The following is a 22160-nucleotide window of genomic DNA, read 5'->3' on the forward strand; positions in this document are numbered from 1 at the left end:
CCTCTTCACCACCCACCTTCCTGGCACTGCCTGCTTTGCATTTCAGCAGGACAGAGAAACCAAAGGCTCAACAGGTTAAAGAAGGATCCAGCTGCAAATGCTGCCCTATGGTAATAAAGTTTATTATTTATTTATTCTGGATCCTCACTCCCAAAATGATGGAGCTCACTGCAGCGAAAGCCAGAGCTGGGAAAACAGTTTTCCTACCTGGATAAAGAGAGCAGTTAGGAGATGGGGATGGGTGGGTTTCAAGCAGCAGCTTTGGGAACAGCTTTGTTAACCCCCACCTCTTCTGAGCAGCTGCCCTAGGGGTCACTCTCATCCCCATCCCTCTCCAGAGCTGCAAGGATCAGCCTGCAACAAAACAATTCCCAACGAGTATTAAACCAAATTCCCTTCCTGTCTCTGTGTCTCAGGAAAAGGCACAAAGTCCCACACCTGAAGGCTCAGTTCTCTTAACACACATCTTTTTTTTGGGTGTTTTCAGCCTAAAACAGTGCTTCTGTGGATTTGGATGTTCCTGCTTGTACTCTTTGATGTTTTATGCCTGTCTTGGTTTTTAAAGAAACACCACCTTAGCTTCTCCTGCCCAGGATCTCAGCAAATCCTCTACCTCTTGAGAGCTTTAGTTGCCAGCTTTTGTGGAATTCCTATACAAATCCTGTCAGTTGATTAAAATTAGGCCTGGGCAGCTTATGCCCCCCAGGCTGCAGGGCCAGTGCCCCTCCTTGCTGGTGTAGAGCATCCCCCACATAGTCCAAGGTGGGGGATAACCCTCCCCAAGCATCTGCCACTCTCACACCACAAAGGAGGACACCAACTCTAGCCCTCACCTTCCTGTAATCCCTGAAAGAAATAAGGCAGACAGGAGGATTTCATTGTCCCCTGGATTTGCTCGACCTCAGCACTAATTGCCATGACAACCTGAATTCTGTCTGCTCTATGAAGCCAATCCTGAGGACAATGTTCCCCACAAGGACTTGGGTGTCCCAAAGGTTTTCTGGTGAGGTCTTGCAGCCCTTCTGGGGATGTCTCAGGTACCACAGGGGTTCCAAAGCAGCACACGTTACATGTTCAGGCACCTGAATCCTTCCTCAAATGTCAGCCTCTTGTGGAAATTTCACCCTGCAAAAATCCACCTTGGTATGCCTCTGGCTTTAGCTTCCTGCTTTGCATTGTGTGTTGCAAGAACCGTGAGCAGGAACATCCATGCACATGCAGAGGGGAAGGAAAAAAAAAAACCCCACACTTCTAAGTGAAAGTTCAAGTTATGAATTAAAGATAAGGGAAATGTAATGAGTGTAGAAACCAGCTGAGAGCATGCAAATGCTGAAAGGGAGTGAGGAGGAAAGCGCTCCCAGAGCGGTGCTGCATCTGCCTCTGCAATCCCCTGTTTATAGGGAAGACACCAAAACACAGCATGCCATTGCAAAAGAGCAACATTTAACCTCCCCCATGCCAAGTGTTTTGATGCAGGCTTCTTTTAATGTGCCAGGTGTAATTAAAACTCCTAAGCAGCTGTCTGAAGCAGTGAAAACTCTTCCTTTCCTACCTGCAGCCTAGCACAGGGTAGAATTGAAAGCAGTCAATTAATAAGGCCCAGGAGAGAGATCATTCCTGTTAACCTTTTCTCTGGGCACAGTTCTGACAACAGTAACATTATGTGCTTTCCTTACCTTGCTCTGCACTGCAGCATTCCCCAGCTCACTGCCTGGACCTTTTTTCCCTCACACACATGAAGTTCAGTGAAATCTCTGTGGAGAAAGGTGTCTGGTGCAGCCCCATCCTAGCAGAGCCACTGGCATTCCATGAGGATGAGCCTCAACCTGCATCCTTGTGCTGTCCCATTGGCTAATTAGGCAAAAAAAAACCTGGACAGTGCCATTAAATAGATCCAGACTGGAAGTTACCTTGGAAAAGATCAAAGTGAGATCAAAGCTGAACTCAAGAAAATATGAAGCCTGGGTAGATTAAGTTAAACCTCTGTATCAGACCCAAACTTTATCAAACCTTGAGAGGTTCAGTGATGAAATCACATCTGACAGTAGAAATCTTTGTTCATTTTCTTACTTTTAGGAGCTTTAGGTAGGAATGGAAACATAAGTAAGGGTTGGCCTTAGACCTCATTGCTCAGAACTTACTCAACCTGTCTGAGTTCAATCCTGCCTCCACATAAAGGCTCTTCCAGGTCTGGGTCTCAATGTCCAGGCTCACCTCTGACCTCCTTCTGTATTGCAGTGTCTGCCCAAATCTCCTGGGAACTGAAAGGTTTTCCTTGCCTTTGAAAATGTCAAAATGGGGCATTCACCACAAGCCATTCCTCCAGGCCAGTAACACCTTTTGAAAAATGGGCTCAATTTGTACTCCTTTGGGGGTTTTAAGCATTACTCCTGCTGAAGAAGGTGCCAGAAACCAGAAAACCAGTAATGAAACCAGTGTGTGAGAGAGAAATGCTCTTGTCTCATTCTTACTCATTCATAATCTTTAAGTTCCTACTGATCCAACATTCATCAGCTGCTTTTCTCCTAAGTAATCTTTAGTGAGCAAACCTTCCTTCCACTGCCTCCCCTCCACATGGGCCCTTCAGAGGTGCTCTGAATTCTAAGCTGTGGTTAGATTATGATCCATGAGGAATAAAGAAACAAAAAATCTTTTTCAGGGATCCCATAGCTGATGAGATTCCCCAAATCCCACATGTTACAATCCCCTCAGCATCTTTGTGACCCTCTGTTTCCAGTAGTTCTAATTCTGATGTGTGAAAGGCACATAGCATCCTGAAACTTACTGTCAGGGCACCTTATAAAGGATTTGCCTTCCTGGTCTTTCTGGATTCTCCAAATACCTGGTCATGGCATCTTAGCATGGTGTTCCATTTACACAGGAAAGTTTGAAGAGCAGTGATGCCACTCAGCAGTAATTTGCAGATAGCTTTGGCAGAGATCAATGACTCAATGGCAGATGAATTTCCTTTCAGTCACATCTGTTTTCCTCTGAGTCACAGGCAAAACATCTGAGAGTGATGCTGTAGTGAAGGAAAGGCTGAGTATGTAGGTGCCTTGAGCTTCTAGGGGTGCTGAGTGGGAATTGGTCAGGCATTGGAACAGGCTGCCCAGGTAGATGGTAGAGTCACCATCAAGTGAGATGTTCCAACAAGCATGTGGGCATGGCACTTAGGGACATGGTTTGATGGGCATCATGGTGTTAGGTTGATGGTTAGACTCTTTTCTAACTGAAATGATTCTATCCTATGATCCTGTGTTTTGTCCTCATGGCTGAGACAGCTTCTTACCACTTCTTGGTGGCATTTGTCTTGCTGCCATCACACCTGATTGTGCAAAGGTTTGCCCCTGTGCTGGCCTGCCGTGCTGGGAGTCGTGTACCAGCTGCTGGTTTGGGTAGCAACCCCACAGGGCTGGAGAACCTTCCCTATGGGGACAGGCTGGCAGGCTTGGGCTGCTCAGGCTGCAGAAAAGAAGGCTCTGGAGAGACCTTATAGAGGACTTCCAGTACTTGAAGGGGGCCTACAAGAAAGCCAGGAAGGGACTATTTACAAGGGCTTGTAGTGACAGGATGAGAGGGAATGGATTGGAGCTTTAGAAGGGGAGAATTAATCTGGAGATTAGGCAGAAATTCTTTACAGTGAAGGTGGTGAGACACTGGAACAGGTTGTCCATGGATATGCCCTCCCTGGAGATGTTCAAAGCCAGGTGGGAGACCTTGAACAGCCTGGTCTAGTGGAAGGTGTCCCTACCCACAGCAGGGGGGGTTGGAACAAGATGATCTTCAAGGTCCCTTCCAACATAAACCATTCTATGAATCTATGAATCACTGTAATTAGAAGGGGGGGGAAAAAAAACAAACAAAACAACCACAAACCCAAAAGTAACAGAGTTCTGGGGTGTGCAGGGAAACTGATGAGGCTGGTTTGTGATTTCTCCTTGCTTCCTTGATGGGCTCAGTGGTTGTAGCAAATAAACACACATGTACATAAATTTGCATAGTCTGTGCTTTTTCCAAAGCTTGGTCTCCAGAGACAGGATAGAAAGAAACCATCAGCATTTGGTACTATAAGTGGCATAAAACTACTTGACATTTTTCATTGTGAACATCAAGATTGTTTTCTTGCCACTGCAAATCCCCAAGGGTGCATTGTGCCTGGTTATCTCCATTCAACACATTTTACAAGGCGGGGGGGTCATGTTATAAGAGAGGCAAGACTGACAAACAAAAATAACAATTCCACATGAATGTAGATGGCAAATCTACTTCTGGTTTGGCAGGCTCTGGCAACTGACACTTAAACAGCTCTTCATGCATATCAGATACACACATATGACTCCAGCTGGGAAAATAGCTGCCTTCCAGTCTGGAAGGGAACCAGGCACTTTGTGTTGCCCACCTGTTCATGGATCAGCAGAGCTGGAGTTGTACAAAAGCTGCCTAACTGAGTGCCTTTCAGTCCCAGGAATTCAAAGCTGCCTTTGTGAACCTGCTGCACAGTTTGTATTAAAGTCAATTCATTTAAACATCTCACCCTGGCTGGGTAGAGTATAGAGTCATAGAATTGGCGTGGTTGGAAAAGACCTCTAAGATCAAGTCCTGCTGTCAAACTAACACCACCCTGCCCACTAAACCAGGCCCCCAAGTGCCATGTCCACACATTTCTTGAACACCTCCAGGGATGGTGACTCCACCACCTCCCTGGGCAGCCTGTTCCAATGCCTGACCACTCTTGTAGGAAAGAAATCTTTCCTAATATCCAATCTTAATCTCCTCTGGCACAATGTCAGGCCATTTCCTCTCATTACATCACCTAACACTAGGGAGAAGGGACTAATCCCTACCTCACCCTAACCTCCTTTCAGGGAGTTGTAGAGAGCAATGAGGTCTCTCCTCATCCTCCTTTTCTCCAGGCTGAATAATCCAAGTTGCCTCAGCCACTCCACATCAGACCTGTTCTTATGCCAGTGGTGTAGGGAGAGTGAGATCTGGTGGGTCAGTCTAGCAAATCCAAGGTACATTTTTGTACCATTACAAAGCACATTTACTGTCTGCCCTCACCAAGCCTGGGACTTAGAAGAGCTAAAACCCACTACAGGACTCAAGATATTGCAAATTATCTTGCCCAGTGCTTCATTCTGGTGGAGACTTGCCTTAAACAGAAAAGGAAAGCTAATACAATCTGGGTAAGAGGAAATAGCTGGTGGGACAGGCTGAATGCTTCCAGGGAGGTTTTCATGTTTTGTATTCTCTCTGAGGACTTCATCAGTCACCTCATCCCCTGAGCTGGCTGCAATGTCTGGCATTGCAGAAGCTGGGGTGATGGTTGGGGTCACCCACCCACAGCCCTGGGTGGCTCAAAACCAGCTGAATGCCACAGTGGTGGCAGCTAAAGACACTGACCAACCAGCATCTGAAATCAAGGAGAATGGGCAGCAGACCTGGCTGACTCCCCTGGAGCTGGCAGGCTGTAATCCCAATGCTTTGCACTGAGTGAATCAGAGGAACAGAATGTGCTTCCTTAGAAGATCACCTCCTAAGTTATTAATTATTATTTAGACACAATACCAGACAGTGAAGTGTAATCAGCCAGCACTGTCAAACAGCAGTGAGGGAAAACTCCAGCAAGCAGCAACAAATTACCAGAGGCATCAGGAAACTGTCCCTGTGGCTTTGACTACTCATTTTGCCACATTCATGAGCAGTCCTGCTCTGCAGGGTTTATTCCTGCTAAAGGAGAGGCTGCAAGCATTGCTCCTCTCAGTCAGCCCCCTGTGAGAGCAGGACAAGCTCCCTGGAAGCATTCAGCCTGTCCAGGATGAGACCTCATGGTAGGTAGCACACAGGGAGAAGAGTAACCACGAATATTTTAATGAAAAATGGGCTACATCGTGTTCACTCACAAAGCCAGCTCACCTTGTCCTTCAACATCAAGAGGAGAGGGGCTTTCAAACTGACCTGCCCCAAAACACTGTTACCTTATTTAAAAAGCAAGGAGAATATTCCCAGACCTTCCTTCTTTTGAGCACACTGGTTCCAACTGGCAGCAGAACTTCACTGTCATGAAGGAGATGTAGCTTTCCCCTCTTTCTACTTTATTTCTGTTTGGTTTAAGGCTGTTAACTTGTTCTCAAGGCTTCAGTGACTTGTCAATAACATCGTTGCGTTAAGATCATTCACAGTTCCTCAGTTCTTTTCCTCAGTGCTGCAAGAGAGTCCTTTAAGTGAGACGGTGATTAACAATCATCATTGCTGAGAGCTGTTGAATTTCCCAGTTGGAAGTTCATGGCTCATTGGGTTTGTAAGAAGAGCACACAGGACCACCAGGCTCCTCTCACTTGCATTTGGAAGGTGACCTTTTAATTAAAGGCACCAAAAGAGGATTACCCTGTCTGAGATGCCAGCTCTGAAGGGTGAGTGTGGCAGATGCACAGGCAGGAGGATAAACAGAAGATTGATGCTAAGCTGGCAGCAGAGAGCAGTGAGGGATCTGCAGGGATGGAGACACCCTGCCAGCCTGGCAAGGGAATGCTCTGCAGCCCCAGGCATTTCTTGCTACAGTCCTTCCTCAAGCAAAACCAGGAGAAATTATGGGGAAAACTCAGCTTCTGGATCTCCCATGGAGATCACCAGGGTTGCAATTGCTTGGGAAAAGCTTGTCCTTTCTGATGTGCTCAGCAAAAGTGAAGCCCTGAGAACTGTGTTCAAACTTCCAGTGCTATTAAAGTAAATACAAGTCATCACTAGTACTGCTGGGACTCATCTGAAACCCCACCAAAAGAAAAGGAAAAATGTTCTAGCAATTGCTTTTACTGGCTTGTGGCTGTTCACAGCATTCTTGGAGCCAATACTTAGTGTCTGAGATCTTTTTGTGATCCTTTATCTGAGTCCTCCCTGCAGTTAAAATTCAAGATATTCCTTTCTCATTTGGCTGATCTCCTGGGCAGACAGCAAAGCCATATACTTGTAAATACCTGTTGGTAACCCTGATAACAGAAGCTCCAAGCCCTTCAGAAGTCTGATGTTTTCATTTATCTTTTTTTAAATGAAGGGACACATTAATTACTCTCAGGACTCAGGAGAAGCTCCATGCATAGAGGCTCAGGGTTGGTTCTTAAAGTCCATGTCAAACCATGTTGCAGCTCTGTGCTGTAAGGCAAGGAGGGTAGTAAATCCCCCCAAGCCTGAAAGGTTGATGCATTAGCTTATTGCCTCCCCTACTCTCACTCACACTGTAATCTGATGGAATTAGGAGAGATGGTCCAAAAACCAGGAGAGTGGAATTTTTTCTTCCAAATCCATCCATAGGTACCCATGGACCAATACTGTACCTCTTCATCTTTGCTGAGGATCTTGTGTGAGAACTGATGCTACTGTATCCAAGCAGATGTAGAGGAGCAGTGCCATGTGTTGTAATGGGTTCTGGTTCCCTGGGTGGGGGTTACTGCAATCACTGTCCCGTGGGAAGCAGCCCTTCTGAGGAAAGATAATGCAGAGGCTGAGCCAAAGCATGTGTTTGGAGAGGAGATGTAAGAAAGGAGTGTTTAAGGTCTCTGTGACTGCCTGGAAGAGGTGTCAGAGTTCTCACCAGCTTGGTTCCTCTTCCTTTCTCCTATCAGCACTCAGAGTGACTCCATCCTGCAGCCTCATCTGCTTGGCTTCCCTCAGTGGGAGCTGGGCTGAGCTCACAGCCCTTCACAGCCAGCCTGCTGCTCTGCTTGCTGCTGATGAAGTCACACAGCTTCTTCAGCAGCCACCTGGTGCCTCTGGAGAAAGAGGAGTAAACTTCAAACTGTTCTCATCTCATTTCTAAGGATAAAAAGTGACAACTTTGCTCATGTGTAAAGTCATGAATATGCAGGAAATTCAGAGACCCCATCAGATACCTGATCCTAACTTGAGACAGACATATCCTGGACCCCAGATATAGTGCAGTCCATGCCCTCTCCCAGGTCCTTTATTGTGCACCAAAGTTGTCACTTGAGTTCTCTACTACCTGAATGAGGTCATAAAGAATCACAGATCAAAAGGGGTTGGAAGGGACCTGTGGAGATCATCTAGTCCAAACACCCTGTCAGAGCAGGTTCACCTAGAGCAGGTTGCACAGGATGGCACTCAGGCAGGTTTGGAATGGCTCCAGAGGCAGAGAGTCTGTCACATCTATCACATCTCTGGGCAGCCTTTTGCAGTGCTCTACTACCCTCACAGTGACAAAGTTCCTCCTCATGTTTAAATGGAACTTCCTGTGTTCAAGATTGTGCCTTTCACCTCTTGTCCTCTCACTGGGCACCACTGAAAAAAAAAAAAAAGAGTTGCTCCATCCTCCTGACATCCACCCTTTAAGTGTTTATAAGCATTGAGAAGATTCACCTCCAGCCTTCCCTTCTCCAGGCTGTAACACCCCAAGTCCCTCAGCCTTTCTACCTGCTACTGCAAGCTGGGCAGGACACCCTGTACCACCTGGGGCAGAGACTTTGTGAATATTTCATCACATCCCAGCTGAGGTCCCTCAGAGGAATAGTGAAAAATCACAAAGCAGACACAGTTTCCATTTTTCCGTCTGCTTTTTATTTTCATTTGCTTTTCACAGAGTTTTGAACTGTGATTCCAATGTAATGTGCTTCCTAAGTAGCATTAGTGCTGAGTCTGAACCAAACATTATCTGATTAAATCTTGACCCAGATGAGTTTGTCTACTTTCTGTGTTTCTAAATACATATTTACCATATGCTGCCTCATATGCTGCTTTTCTTCTTTACTGATACTTTGATCCAAACCTTGCAGTCATCATATGTTGCTTTTAGTCACGAGTTAAACAAAGTTTCCAGTTTGTAACCACTTTTACAAGTCTGAAAATTAAATAGCATCAACATCCTGGTCAACCCTGATGCTGTCACATCTTTTCATCTCCAGAAAGAGTGGGGGAAGCCTCAGCAGACACATTCCTTTCCCTGCACTGAGTCTGCCCAAGCACACAGCACCAGGGGCCCTTTTATGCTGCAATGCCATGAAAAGCAGACCCTAGCAGTCCTCTCTGCTATGCCCCAGGTCTACCTAATCCATTAATCCTTTGCACAGGATATGTTCAGGTGGACCTTGAGCTGAGTGATAATGCTGCCACCATGGCTAAGAGACAGCCACTGGTGAGGGGCCAGAGGCAATGAATTCAGAGCACAAATGCACCTTAGATTTCTTGAAGGGATCATACACACCTGCCCCAGGCTGAGGATGATGCCTGCTCCTGTCCTGGATATCTCACCCTGAGGTTTCATCTCCTTTCAACCATGGGAGAAAGCTAAGCAGCTCCTGGAGCTGCAGCCCACAGGTCAGGAGACCCCCATGGGCTCTCCAACCCCCCCAGCTCAGCAGTCACAACACCACAAGCCTTGTAGCAGCTGCTGCACCTCCAGCACCAGGTCACACTTGAATTCTCAGCAGAATCAACACAGAAATGTGTCAGATTGGAGTCAGGGCTTTGGTTAAACATAATCAGCCTGGCTGGTCCTGGGCTCCCCATCTCCAGCCTCCCTGCAAGGAAAATGTGGCTCATCTGCTGGGGAGGGCTCCAGTCTCCCATACATCAAATATTCCCAGGTAGCTTCTCCTCATGCAGCAAGCAGCCTCTGCCTCAGAAATGCCTGGTTTCCTCCTGCCCTTTTCCAGTGCTGGAGGCAATGATCAGTAGTAAGGGGCAAATGGAGAGCCAGGGAAGCCTAGGCAGACCCTGGAACCAGAGCTGGAGAGATCCTAAACACAAAGCTACAGCAGCTGCACTTCCACCAGTGCCCAACCCTACCATCCCCAGCCCTCTGGGCTGCTATGCAAACAGGCTAAAGCATCCCAGAGGCTCCATCAGTCACTGGGAGCTGCAGAAGGAAGAAGACAACCCAGTGCCATTTTCCTGGATGCTAGATACAGCTCTGTCTGCATGCTGGGTCCAGCCCAGGGTAGAAATGAGCACAGGGAGATATTTTGCTGTTCAAGCTGAGCCCTTCACTTGCTCAGCCATTCTCTCTGTTCTCTTCTTCAAGGCTGATTATAAACTCTTCATGTTAGCTTCAAATAAGTGTCAGTCAGCAGACAGCAGCAAAGCAAGAGCTTGGGGATGTTTTTATTCATTTACAAATGGCAAGCAGAGGGACACCATCTGTTATGCAGATTTACTTTCCCCCCCTCCTTGTACCAATTGTCTCTGTGTCTGCAGCATGGACACTTCTCTAAGTCTATCTTGCTGTTGTTCATCAGATTGATTAAAAAGCCCTAATAAGAGCAGAAGCATCAAAGCTTTCACTGCTTTATCTGCATCTTCCTGAGGTGTTAGCAGCAAGTGTCAGTGAGCTGTGGGTCTGGATGTCTGGTGTTTCTTCCCAGCTTTGTGGTTTGGTATCTGAGGGGCACAAAGGGGGAGGTCTGTGAGGAGAAGTAGTGGTGTTGGAGGTCATGTTTCCAGGAAAGGAAAAATAACTCTGAGTTTCCACCTCTGGATTAATTTAGATCAGAGCTGTGTGGCTGAGGCTGTACCTCCTCACTCTACATCTTTTTTTTGCTCCTGTCTGAAGATTTCCAGGCTGTTCATTTATTCCCCAAGCAAAGCCTTTATTCCAAAAGCAAATTGCTCACATGGACATGGAAATGTTCCAGCTCTTTCCTCTGTATCAGTCAGCTCAAATCCTTCTGAGCTTCCTGAGGAACCTCTTTTTAGTTCAGATTTTCAAAGCAAACATGAGAAGATTTTCTGGATCCCATTTCTAACCTGCTGCATATATAAATATGCCTTGCTTTTTAGGTTGGACTCAAGGTTTGCTAAGATGCACGTGCACACATAATATTGAAACCTGTCCTCTGACTCCAGTCACATCTGGCAGCCTCTGCAAAACCTTGGAGTATCTAGAAAACAAAAATCTTTTGTAATGAACACCAATATTTGCACTGTTGAGAGGGAAATGAACAGAAATGCAACTATAATATTTATTCCAGTTTGCTGATGGATTTTATTTTCAGGCTTCTCCCTTCTGTGAGGATAACATAAACAAAAGTTATTGATGATGACTATTCACATTTAATTCCTCTCTCCCAACCCTCTTCATGCTCACATGGGTTACTTTTGCTTCAGCTCTTCCCTTTTCCCCCTGTTTCCCAGCAACTTACTGGAGAAGTATTTTCTAGTTCAAGCCCATTTCCAGAATTATGCAAAGGTTTAATTTTAAAAGCAGCAGGAAAATGTAGCAAATTACTTCAGAAAGTTTTAACCTACCATGAATCTGCCTTGGAGTTTCTGGGAATGGATACTCAGCACATCACCACAAGCTGAACTGGGACCTCAAACCAAAACCCGTGGGCTAAGGCACTCCAGCTGCAGCTCCATGGTGGTGTCACACCAGGCTCAGAGCTGCTTTTGGCTGCTACAAAGATGGTCCCATCAAACACACCTACAAAAAAGCAGCCCAAGGGAGTGGGATTCTGTCTCAATAGCAGAAATTCCTGTGTTTAATTTAAACATGGAACATCCTCTCACCCCACGCTCAGAACTGATTGTACATGTGGTGATTTATGTCTCCTTTCTGCAGAAGAAAATCTTCAGTGGGCAGAAAGGGAGAAGGAAAGTAAATGCTGCTGTTCCTCTCATGCACCCAAATTCCTACATGTTGGCCAGACCATATTATTTATAGCATTTACATATATTATGCATGCCATCCATAATTCTATGCCTTATTGCACTGCTGGCACTGAGCCTGATGCTGGTAATGGCAGCTCTGAGCAGTAATAGCAAGTTCCCTGCAGGTTTATTGCAAACTGAGCTGCCAGATCTCTCCCTGCTTTATCCCAAAGCAAGAAGGTTTCCTTGCATATCATCACACAAAATCTACTTCACTCCTCTGTGCCAGGGTGAAAATTGTGCTCCAGAGTGGGGGTTGCTGTTGGAGCCACGGGAAAGGTGTCATAAAATCATTTAAGACTATTAAAGTCATAGAGGATCAAACATCACTGACAGGATGTCAGCAAGCACAAGGGATGCAGGAACTGGACCATTTCAAAGGAGGTTGTGTTTGAGGTGTCTGCTTGAAGCCAAAACCAAACATGAGGATTTGCTGCTATTTTCTAGGTTGGCAGTACCCACATAAACACAAGCTGGAATGATTAGCTTGAGAGAGTGAGATGTATGCACACTGAGTTAGAGGAAGGGGATGGATTTTGGCCCTGCTATTTCTCCACTCATTTTGATTTAGGTGGTGGCACGGGAAGGTGGTGATATCCAAACCCAACCTGTTCATTAGCTGGGATGTGGCAGAAATGAGAAATACCTGATTTCTGGAGCAGGCTTGGGCAGTCCTAGCATGATGGGGCTTGCCTGTGGAGCCTCATCACCAATACAGTGGAGCCATGGTGCTCTGTGAGGCTGTGTCTCCATCCCTTCATTTCACAATATTCAATATTCAGTATTGCCACTATTCAGACCTCTTTTGCCTGGAGATGAGTTTCACATAATGTCTTTCAAGAACAACAGCAGAACTTGTGATTTCCTGAAGAGCAAATCAAAGCTGCTGCAGGGGGTTCTTGTTATTATTGGCACATTCTGGGCTCTGCCTGCATGATCCAAGGAGATAACAAGAATGATGATGATTCTTTTTGTCACTAGCAGCTCCTCTCCAGCACAATCTAATGATGATCAATACCAGTGTTTCTGGGCAACTGGGCTCCCAGTGAGCTCAAGTCAGTCACTGGGACAGAAGGACAAGGTGCTGTGGCAGGTTTGACTGTGCTCCTTCTTTCTCCTCCTGATGAGGCACGACACAGGTGGAACACTGCAGACCACTGTGCTTTGATTTTGCATTGCTGTGCATCGATTTTGGCAGAGAGCTGAGGACAGGAGTTCTGTATTCACCAGACAGTGGAGAAAAGTTCTCATTGTGGGGAACATTCTCCTGATCCTGCTGGAGCTAGCTAAGGCAAGATGGGACCCTTCTGCTCATGGGGGAAAGTTCATTTTCATAGCCCCCAAACCACCATTTCAGATCTTCTGCCTGTCCTGGACAATGGATATGCAGGAGTTTGGGAGCATATTTTCTTTAATCCAGCTCTACCAGCTCCTTGGAGGCAGCAGGACTGTTTGCCATGGCTCTCTAATATAGGAGCTGTTGAAGCCCTACCCATGATGACACCCTAGCTGCTTCAAGGTCTGGGAGGGACTTTTTTATGTTTGTTTTTATCAGTCAGGGTTGGAAGGGACCACAAGGATCAGCCAGTTCCAACCCTCCTGCCATGGGCAGGGACACCTCACACTGGATCAGGCTGGCCAGAGCCTCATCCAGCCTGGCTGCAAACACCTCCAGGGATGGGACCTCAACCACCTCCCTGCACAACCCATTCCAGGCTCTCACCACGCTCATGGGGAAGAACTTCTTCCTCACATCCAGCCTGAATCTCCCCACCTCCAGCTTTATTCCATTCCCCCTAGTCCTATCACTACCTGATAGCCTAAAAAGTCCCTCCCCAGCTTTCTTATAGGCCCCCTTCAGATACTGGAAAGCCACAATAAGGTCACCTCAGAGCTTTCTCTTCTCCAGACTGAGACATCTCTACCAACATCTGCTCTATCAGCACCAGACATCTCCATCAGCAGCTGCTCTTTGCCATGGAGCAGAGTGCAGCAGCTCCCTAGCAGGCAGAAGAGGAAGAAAAGAATTGTCCCAGTGAAATAAGTGGTCCCTGGAGGAGTTTTAATAGTAGGTTATCACATGGTGAGGCTGGTGGGAAGGTGGGCAGAGGCTTGTCAGTGAAGATGATTCACTGGGTAACTGTTTTACAGGAGAACTTGCAGCACTAATCACAACTTCTCTGTTGCTAATGGCTTAGTAGAGTTAAACGAAGAGTGAAAATAGCTTCTTGCCTTCTGAGACTTCCATGAGCATCACATTTGCGAGTAAGATGGCAATTAGGCAAATTAAGACTATAAAGAAATATTCCTTCATCTTCTATAATTGACTTTTACCACTAGAAGAAAGAACTCAACCTATGAGGAGCTGAACATGAGAGTATTGCACTTCTCCTGGATAAGGAGCATCACTTTCTCCTAAACCTTTTGTGATTAAATCCAGAAGTCAGAACAGAATTAAGATTCATCCCTCAAGCAAAAGTACCTACTTGCACTTCCTGTCCTCAGCTCCCTTCTTCTGCCATTCTCTGAGGTTGGACAAAGCTGTGAGCTGCCACTGCAGAAGCTAAAGCAGTTATGTGCTGAATATCCTGAGCCAGGTCTCATCATGGGCAGCAGGAGGGAAGGGACAAACTGTGACAGGACCATGCACTCAGATTTTGGTGTGGGTTTGTTGGTTAGTGGGGGTGGGATTTTCACATCTGCTGTCTCTTTCTGTTGTCCAAAACTTGATCTAAACCAGTTTTACTTACTTTGCCTTTTAATATAATCTTGAAGTAAACCATGCCTTTGACCAAAACGTTGCTTTTTGTACCTCCTTACAGCTCAGCCTGAGCCATGTCATGCAGCTAACTCAATACCTACAAATGCCCTTTTCTTCCAATAAAAGTTGAATAGATAAAGTGATCTCCTCATACTGCAGCAGGATGTGTATTTCATATCTCATAAGTCTCCCCTTTTTAAAGCATATTGTCAAACCTCTTCATATGTCAAACTATCAATTTCTTATTCTAACTGGTATATTAGGCTTGTGAGAGTCATAGAATGATTTGGGTTGGAAGGGACCTTTAAAGGTCACCTAGTCCAGCCCCTCTGCAGTCAGCAGGGATATCTTCAGCTAGAGCAGGTTGCTCAGAGCCTCATCAAGCCTGACCATGAATATTTCCATGGATGGGGCTTCCACCACCTCCCTGGACAACCTATTCCAGTGTTCTACCACCCTCATAGCAAAGAACTCCATCCTAATGTCCAATCTAAATCTATCCTTCTGTAGTTTAAAACCATTGCCCCTTGTCCTGTTGCTACATACCCTTGTAAACAGCCCCTTGCCTGGTTTCTTGCAGCCCCTTTAAGGTACTGGAAGTCTGCCATAAGGTCTCCCTGGAGCCTTCTCTTCTGCAGGCTGAACAGCCTCAACTCTCTCAGCCTGCCTTTGTAGGAGAGGTGCTCCAGCCCTCAGATCTTTTTGTGGTTTCCTCTTGACCTGTTCCATCAGGTCCATATCCCTTTTGTGTTGAGGGCCCCAGAATATCATCCTGATAATAATCAGGAGGAACCTTGTCATCACTTGCAGAGAGTAGAGACTGATGTTAGCATTCTCTCCTTGCACAGCAAGAGGGATGCCAGTGTGGGCTTGGGAGCAGCCCAGGCTCAGGCAAATCCAGGGTGACAGTGCTGTGAAAAATGGGAGGATATGGGCTCTTAGAGGGAAGAATAGCAGGAACAAGCCAGATTAAAGAGTACAAATAATATGTACTTAGAGCAGGTCTCAGTGTTCTTTGGAAGACACAAAGTGCCAAGTTTTTGAGTCTGCTGAAGCTACACAGAGTAAACTCAAAACTATTGCAGGGCACCCCAGGAAAATTTCCCCTGGGAACTTGTCTCTGGGGCTGATCCTGCTGCATCCCAGTGACCTGCTGAAGAGTGGTGAGACACTGGAACAGGTGGCACAGGGTGGTTGTTGATGTCCCGTCTGTAGAAGTGTTCAAGACCAGGTTGGATGGGGCCTTGAGAAACTTGGTCTAATGGAATGTGTCCTTGCCCATGTCAGGATGGTTGGAACCAGATGATTGTTAAGGTCCCTTCCAACCCAACCCATTCTATCCTGCAGCCCTGGTCTCCCCAGTGTAAGGAAAGAGTCTGTCTAGTTGTAAGGCACCAAGGCAGAGAGAGCTGTCTGAACAAATATCCTGTTGTTTGGTGACACTTGGCCAAGGAGAAAGCCCCACCAGCCCATGGTATTTCCAGCATTTAATAACAAGACTCATACTAGGAGAAAGCACAAAGCTTGCCTGCTGCTTTGGGTGTTTCCTGAAATTCAAGGTGTTTAATAAGGATTTGGGAGCATTTCATATGTATGGGAAGGTCGCTGGGGAAATGCAGTGAAGATTGTTGGTCTGCCAGGGATTTTGCCTTGCTGCTATTTCATTTGCATTTTGGAATTGCCAGGCACTTTGAAAGACAGGCATTATTTAGGAGGGGGGAGAAAATGAGATTAATCTGTGCCTCCTGGGATTCCCTGAAAAATGTTGATGTGGTATAATGGGAAAAGGTATGGTGCTGAGCTGGGAGCTGGAGCTGGACTGTTCCCCAGCAGGGAAGGCTGTGCTCTGAGCAGGCACCGCTGAGCGGAGCTCTTGGAAGCATCGCTGGCAGAGCCAAGGCTGCAAAAGCAGATTAAATCCTTCAGAAACAGAGTAACAGCCCCTCTGTGTGTGCTCTGAGCATGCCAGCACCGAGGTTCTCAGCTGCAGCAAGCGCAAACTCTCCCTCTGGACTCCTTAAGTCCCTTCTCTTTGTATTTGTTCCTGAAATAAGACGGAATTCCCAAAGGGAATCCCTGAGTGCAGCGTGTGAGCTCAGCTGCCTGTGTGCTGAATGCTTCCTATTACAGCATGAAGTGCATTTATTGCCATGAGGAATCTGATTTGGACTTGTTGCTGTAACAGCTCAGGGGCCCCAAACCCTGCTTTTATCTCTTAAATAGAGCAGTTGATACCTCCTGTATATGTCCAGTTCATGTATCAGTCTCTGTCTGTTTGAGAAAAACATCACAGGCTCTATCAGCCACCACAGCCATGAATGTCAAAGGAGTTTTACTGAAGTAAAGGACTGAATCTGACCATGCAACACACAGAAGATAGCATCTGAAAAAGGTGTCTGGACAAACCAGTTCCCAGCTGTCTCTTCCCAGAGATTGATTCTTTTTTACTGTAATTCTTTTACCAATATCATCACACACATCCTCATCTGTTCTGTGGGGTTTTTCTGATCACAGAATCCCAGCTTGGTGGGTCAGAAGGGGACCTCTCCAGTCCAACCTCCCCTGCTAAAGCTGGGGCACCTTAAGCATCCCTGCTTGGGATAACAATGCCCAGGCAGGTTTGGAATCTCTCCAGAGAAGGAGACTCCACAACTTCTCTGGGCACCCTGGTCCAGTGCTCTTGCATCCTCACAGCAAAGAAGCTTTTCCTAATTTGTAGGTGGAACTGTTTTATCTAACCTGCCCAGGGACACAGGTGCTGGGGTGTGTGGTCATTACTCTGCTCTGGGTATGTTATGCCCACTTGCTGACTCCACACATCAACATGCGTACACCATGGAGTCTCAGCAGGTTCCTCTGCTATAAAAATCAGAGGCAATGCATCCCCTGTGTATTGACTGTTTGGAGTTAAAACACTCTCCTGAAATCAGCCCAGCTAAAGGTAATAAATAACACTCAGCTCTTGGGAATCATTTATTGCTCACCCATACCGGTAACACTTTATTTTGTGATATGCTGAGTGTAGGAAGGGATGCACTGCCATGCCTGCAAATAATGATGCAGTCAATATTGTCAGCAGCAAAGCTGATAGCATGTCCCTTATTCTGTCACATCTGTCTCCTTCATTTCCTTGTTTTTCAGGTTCAGCATCCTTAAAAATAGCCCTGCACACCCAAGGATGTTACCTTCCTAACTCACCCAACTCTCCTGACTTTAGGAAGAGCCTGTGTCTAAAGTGAGCCCACTGGAAAGTGATCATAAAGGCTTGAATCAATCCAACATTACCTGACTCACTAACCTGTTCTAACAGGAATCTGGGCCTGGGTACTCAGACCTCAACAGGAAAAGGTGATGCTGCCTCTTAACACCTGCTTCTTGCAGAGCTTTCTCCCTGCTGCTTTCCATGCCCTTCAGAAAAATCCCACCCAAAAAAATCAGACAGGAATAAGATTAAAGTGCAAAATTCCTAGTGGTCCCCAGTTGCAACTGGAAAAAGCAAAGATGAAAAACACTTGGGTCAACATAAAAGGGAGTGAGGCAACCTGTGGGCTTTGCATCTTGGGCACTGTGGGACCCACAGCTCAAAGTCCAGGCAGGTTTAATAGATGAGGTCTTTGGGTGACATTTTCCTGCAAGATTTTAAGTAAATGCCTTGCTGTAACATTTGAGATCAGGCTTCTCTGAGTTTCCTTGATTTTTTTCATTTTTAAGCCACAGACACACACATACAAAATATATTAAAATTATCCCAGCTTAGCTAAAAGGTCAACTGGTTCAGAGACAAACAGCAGGGATTTAGGCTGGAGGCTTTGGTGCACATGAAGAGCATGGTGCATCTCCAGGTCTGCTTCTGCTTGTGAGAGAATACAGATTAAAACCTTCCAGGGAGAAGAAGTGAAAGCAAGAAGAGTTACTTTTGTCATCCATTTCATTATTCCACAGCAGGGAAGAGACTTTCCACATCCCCCAGGCCTCACACTAGCAGTGGGGAGAGTAAAGAGGTGCTGGATTGATGTGCCCCAGGGTGAGGTAGGTGTGGGGTGGACTAACAGTAGGTGTCCAGGCCATAAAAGTGAGGTAAGCACAGGAGGTAGAACCTGCCTGGACAGGAAAAAAAAAATAATTAATTACCTTCTCCTTTACAATAAGTGATCCACACTTCTGCATGGAGCATGGCAAGGTGTCCCAGAAGACAAATTTTTGCTCAGACCCACGTCCTTGAGGAACAGAACAGAGGAGAGCTTTCCATCCATGCTAGTGAGAATGCTCCATGTGTAACTGAGACAGACTTACCAGGGAATTGGTGGAATGTATTAAATTAATTAGCTCATAGAAACATGCTGCTGAAGCTTTTAATGGGATAAGAGCAACCAGCCCATTTGTTGGGTGGTTGGTACCCTCAAAATGCACTTCCACAGAAGGAGAGTTTTGGCTGAGACAAACCCCACCAGCCTGTTAAAGTCTTGGTTGTAAATCAACACTCACATTGATTCCAAGTACCTGATATTTCAGGATGTAATTAGAATTAATTTTTCACTGTGTCTCTTGATGCTCCCTGACAGTATTTAGCATGGAAGGAATGTGTAGGAGGGCAGCACTTGGAAACAGCTGTTGGGACAGAGCAAAGAGATGCAACACTCTCCCTGCTAGCAGCCATGCCTCTGCATCGCCTGTGTACAGACACATGAGGCAACAGAAGCTAAAGCAGAGCATTTCTGAAGACAGCTATTGATATGAACATCCACATCCACTCTGTAAAATTAGACCAGCAGATGGGTATCTTTCTGGTGGTGATAGCAACTCCTTTCCACAAAGCCAAAACAAAATTACAGGACCAGGAAGGGACAATAAGTCTCTATTACAGCCAAAAATCCCAAAGGGACTCACTTGTTGCTTCAGGATGAAGTGCTGTAGTCCAGGAGCATTGGTTTGTGCTTGAACCATGAGGCCATCAGCTCCCCCCAACTTGGGTGCTGAGGAGTAGATGGATATCAAGCACCCAGGAGAAGAATTGTGTCCTGGATACTGCTCTTCTTTAGCCACCTGTAGGTAAGTACAACCCACCACTTATCTGATGTCTCACTTCTTGATGCATCCCAAGAACCTGTCCAAGGGTCAGGTCAGGAACAAGGGGTGAGACCAGATGAGAAGACCAATCCCAGCAAATTCCTCTTGGCTAATAGATATGTTTAAGTGAAAGGCACATTGGTGTTAAGTCATTCTTTAAATGGGTGTGGGAGGAGTGCTGGAAAACATTTGGATGAATACTGTGACTAAATAAACCTGATTTGGGTGAGTCTTCCATGGTGACCTTAATGAATGGATTTAAGAGGTGGAAAGTTTTGGGGGATTATTGACTCTTGGTGGATGGCTGTGGAAAGCTCATTGTTTGCATGCAGAGAGGATGACTGACTGCAGGATTAGGGAGCAACTTTTTGTATCAAAGAGATGAGCAATTTGCAAGACCTTGGTGAACACAGCCCCATCAGCTGTTGGCAACCAGGTACCCAACATCTGCTAAGGAATAAATAGGGAAAATGATGTGTTTGTATAAATCAGTGATTCCCTGACTGAGATTTCCCTAGATATTATTTCTGCATTTGTAAAGAGCTTTATCATGAAGACAACTGAGTGGACAAACACCTCACTGGAGTTTTACTGAGTGGGAAGATGACTCAATACCCCAGGCTCTACCACAGACATCTCAGGAGGCCTTTTCTTCTGTGGGATCCACTTGTCACTCTTAACATCACTGTGGCATCCCTGCAGCCCCTGTCCCTACAACAGGGGTTCAGAGACCACTCCACATCCCCAAACATAAGGGAAAATCACTGATGGGGACCAAAGCAAGCAGCTCTCTGCTATCATTGTGGTGCCTTGGCTCTGAGGATGCCCCCTAGGCAGAGCAGAGGTAGATATTTTAGGTGTTTCCCCTCATTTAAATGCATTTCTCCCAGCAGTAAGTGGGTGGGTATTTGGGGACCAGTGGGACATAGAGATGTCCAAACGTGATCCCTGGTGCCTCTCCTGTCCACGGAGGAGGGAGATGAGGATGAGGGTGGCAGGTGGCAGTGCTTGGACCCTCTACCAGTCCCCAGCTCCCAGCTTTGACGCTGTCTCTTGGCTTTGCAAGGGATGGAGAAATCTGGGGGAGGCTGGCAGGGCAGGGGGGGGTTGTTCCAAATGTGGAGAGGGTACTGCAGCCCAGCCCAGTTTGGAGACCGAACTGGGGTCGCAAAAATCCACCTCTGTGGCAGGGAAGTGGGGAGGGGGACTAGCCGAGAGGCTGAACACGGGTGCCGGGGGGGCTGCTGTGCTGCTTCTACCAGCGCGGCCGTGCGGGGGGGTGCGGGGGAGGGCGGTTTGTGTGCAGGGAGGCTCCTACCCTGCTAGGGCACATCTGGGCACCGGGGAGCTGCAGGGAGGAGAGAGACGGAGCTGGGGGCTGCATCCAGCAGGGGAATGGGAGGCTGGGGGGTGTGTGTCTGTCTGTGTCTCGCACACGCACACGCACACGCACGGCAGCCCGGCAGCTGCAGGCGCCTCCTCCCCGCCGCATTAAAACCAGCCAAGTTTCCACGCCGGGGGCAGCGGCACGTCGGGGAGCGGCGGCAGGTCCGAGCTGTGGTCCCGGGTTCGAGCTGTGATCCCGGGTCCGAGCTGCGGTCGCCTGTCCGAGCTCTGGTCCCTGGGTCGGAGCTCCGGTCTCCAGTTCAAGCTGCAGCCCCGGGTCCGAGCTGCGGTCCGCGGTCCGCGGTCCAGGCTGTGATCGCGGATCCGAGCTGTGATCCCCGGTCAGAGCCCTGGTCACCGGTCCCAGCTTCCCTCCCCGGTCCGAGCTCTGGTCTCCGGGCCTGAGCTACGGTCCCCGGGTCCAAGCTGCGGTCCCCGGTCCCAGCTCCGGTCCCCGTTCCGAGCTGCAGCCCCGGGGATGCACCTGAACGCCACGGTCCCGGCTGTGCTGGGCAGTCCCGTCCACCTGCAGCCCAGCAGCTATGCCAACGCCTCCAACCGCTCCGACCTGCTCCCCAAAGGGCCCGATGAGGAGGACCTGGACGTCAACACCGACATCTACTCCAAAGTGATGGTGACTGTCATCTACCTGGCTCTTTTCTTGGTGGGCACGGTGGGTAACTCCATCACAGCGTACACGCTGGTGCGCAAGAAGTCTCTGCAGAACCTGCAGAGCACTGTGCACTACCACCTGGCCAGCCTCGCCTTCTCCGACCTCCTCATTTTCCTCCTCTGCATGCCCATCGAGCTCTACAACTTCATCTGGGTTCATCACCCCTGGGCTTTCGGGGGGGCTGTCTGCAAGGGCTACTACTTCCTGCGGGATGCCTGCACCTACGCCACGGCGCTCAACATCGCCAGCCTCAGCGTGGAGCGCTACATGGCCATCTGCCACCCCTTCAAAGCCAAGAGCATCATGTCCCGCAGCCGCACCAAGAAGTTCATCAGCTGCATCTGGATCGCCTCCTTCCTCCTTGCCATCCCCATGATCTTCACCATGGGGGAGATCTATGGCAAGGACCGGGACCCCGACTCCCTCATCTGCACCGCCATTGTGGACGCCTCCACCTTGAAGACAGTCATCCAGGTGAGGATCCCAGCGGTCAGGGCTTTCTGAGCAGCTGGGGCTGGCAGCTGCCTCCTTCCCTGGGCTTAGATGGCCAAACTTTGTGGAGATGGTCAGGGCTGGGAGGGAAAGGCTGGCTCAGGAAATGAGGGTGTACCAGGCAGC

At 47.6% G+C, this 22160-nt stretch overlaps 1 protein-coding gene across 1 annotated transcript in view; it reads left to right on the top strand.

Moving 5' to 3' along the window:
* The first annotated feature begins 21347 nt into the window (after window positions 1–21347).
* The window catches only part of NTSR1 (neurotensin receptor 1), a 66954-nt gene continuing 66141 nt past the window's right edge, over window positions 21348–22160 (top strand). The window contains exon 1 of the mRNA XM_054392075.1: window positions 21348–22016. Coding sequence (XP_054248050.1) covers window positions 21348–22016 — 669 coding nt within the window. The remainder of the gene's footprint in view (window positions 22017–22160) is intronic.

The sequence above is a fragment of the Indicator indicator genome, chromosome 24, assembly GCF_027791375.1.
Source record: "Indicator indicator isolate 239-I01 chromosome 24, UM_Iind_1.1, whole genome shotgun sequence".
In the NCBI taxonomy this organism is placed as follows: domain Eukaryota; kingdom Metazoa; phylum Chordata; class Aves; order Piciformes; family Indicatoridae; genus Indicator; species Indicator indicator.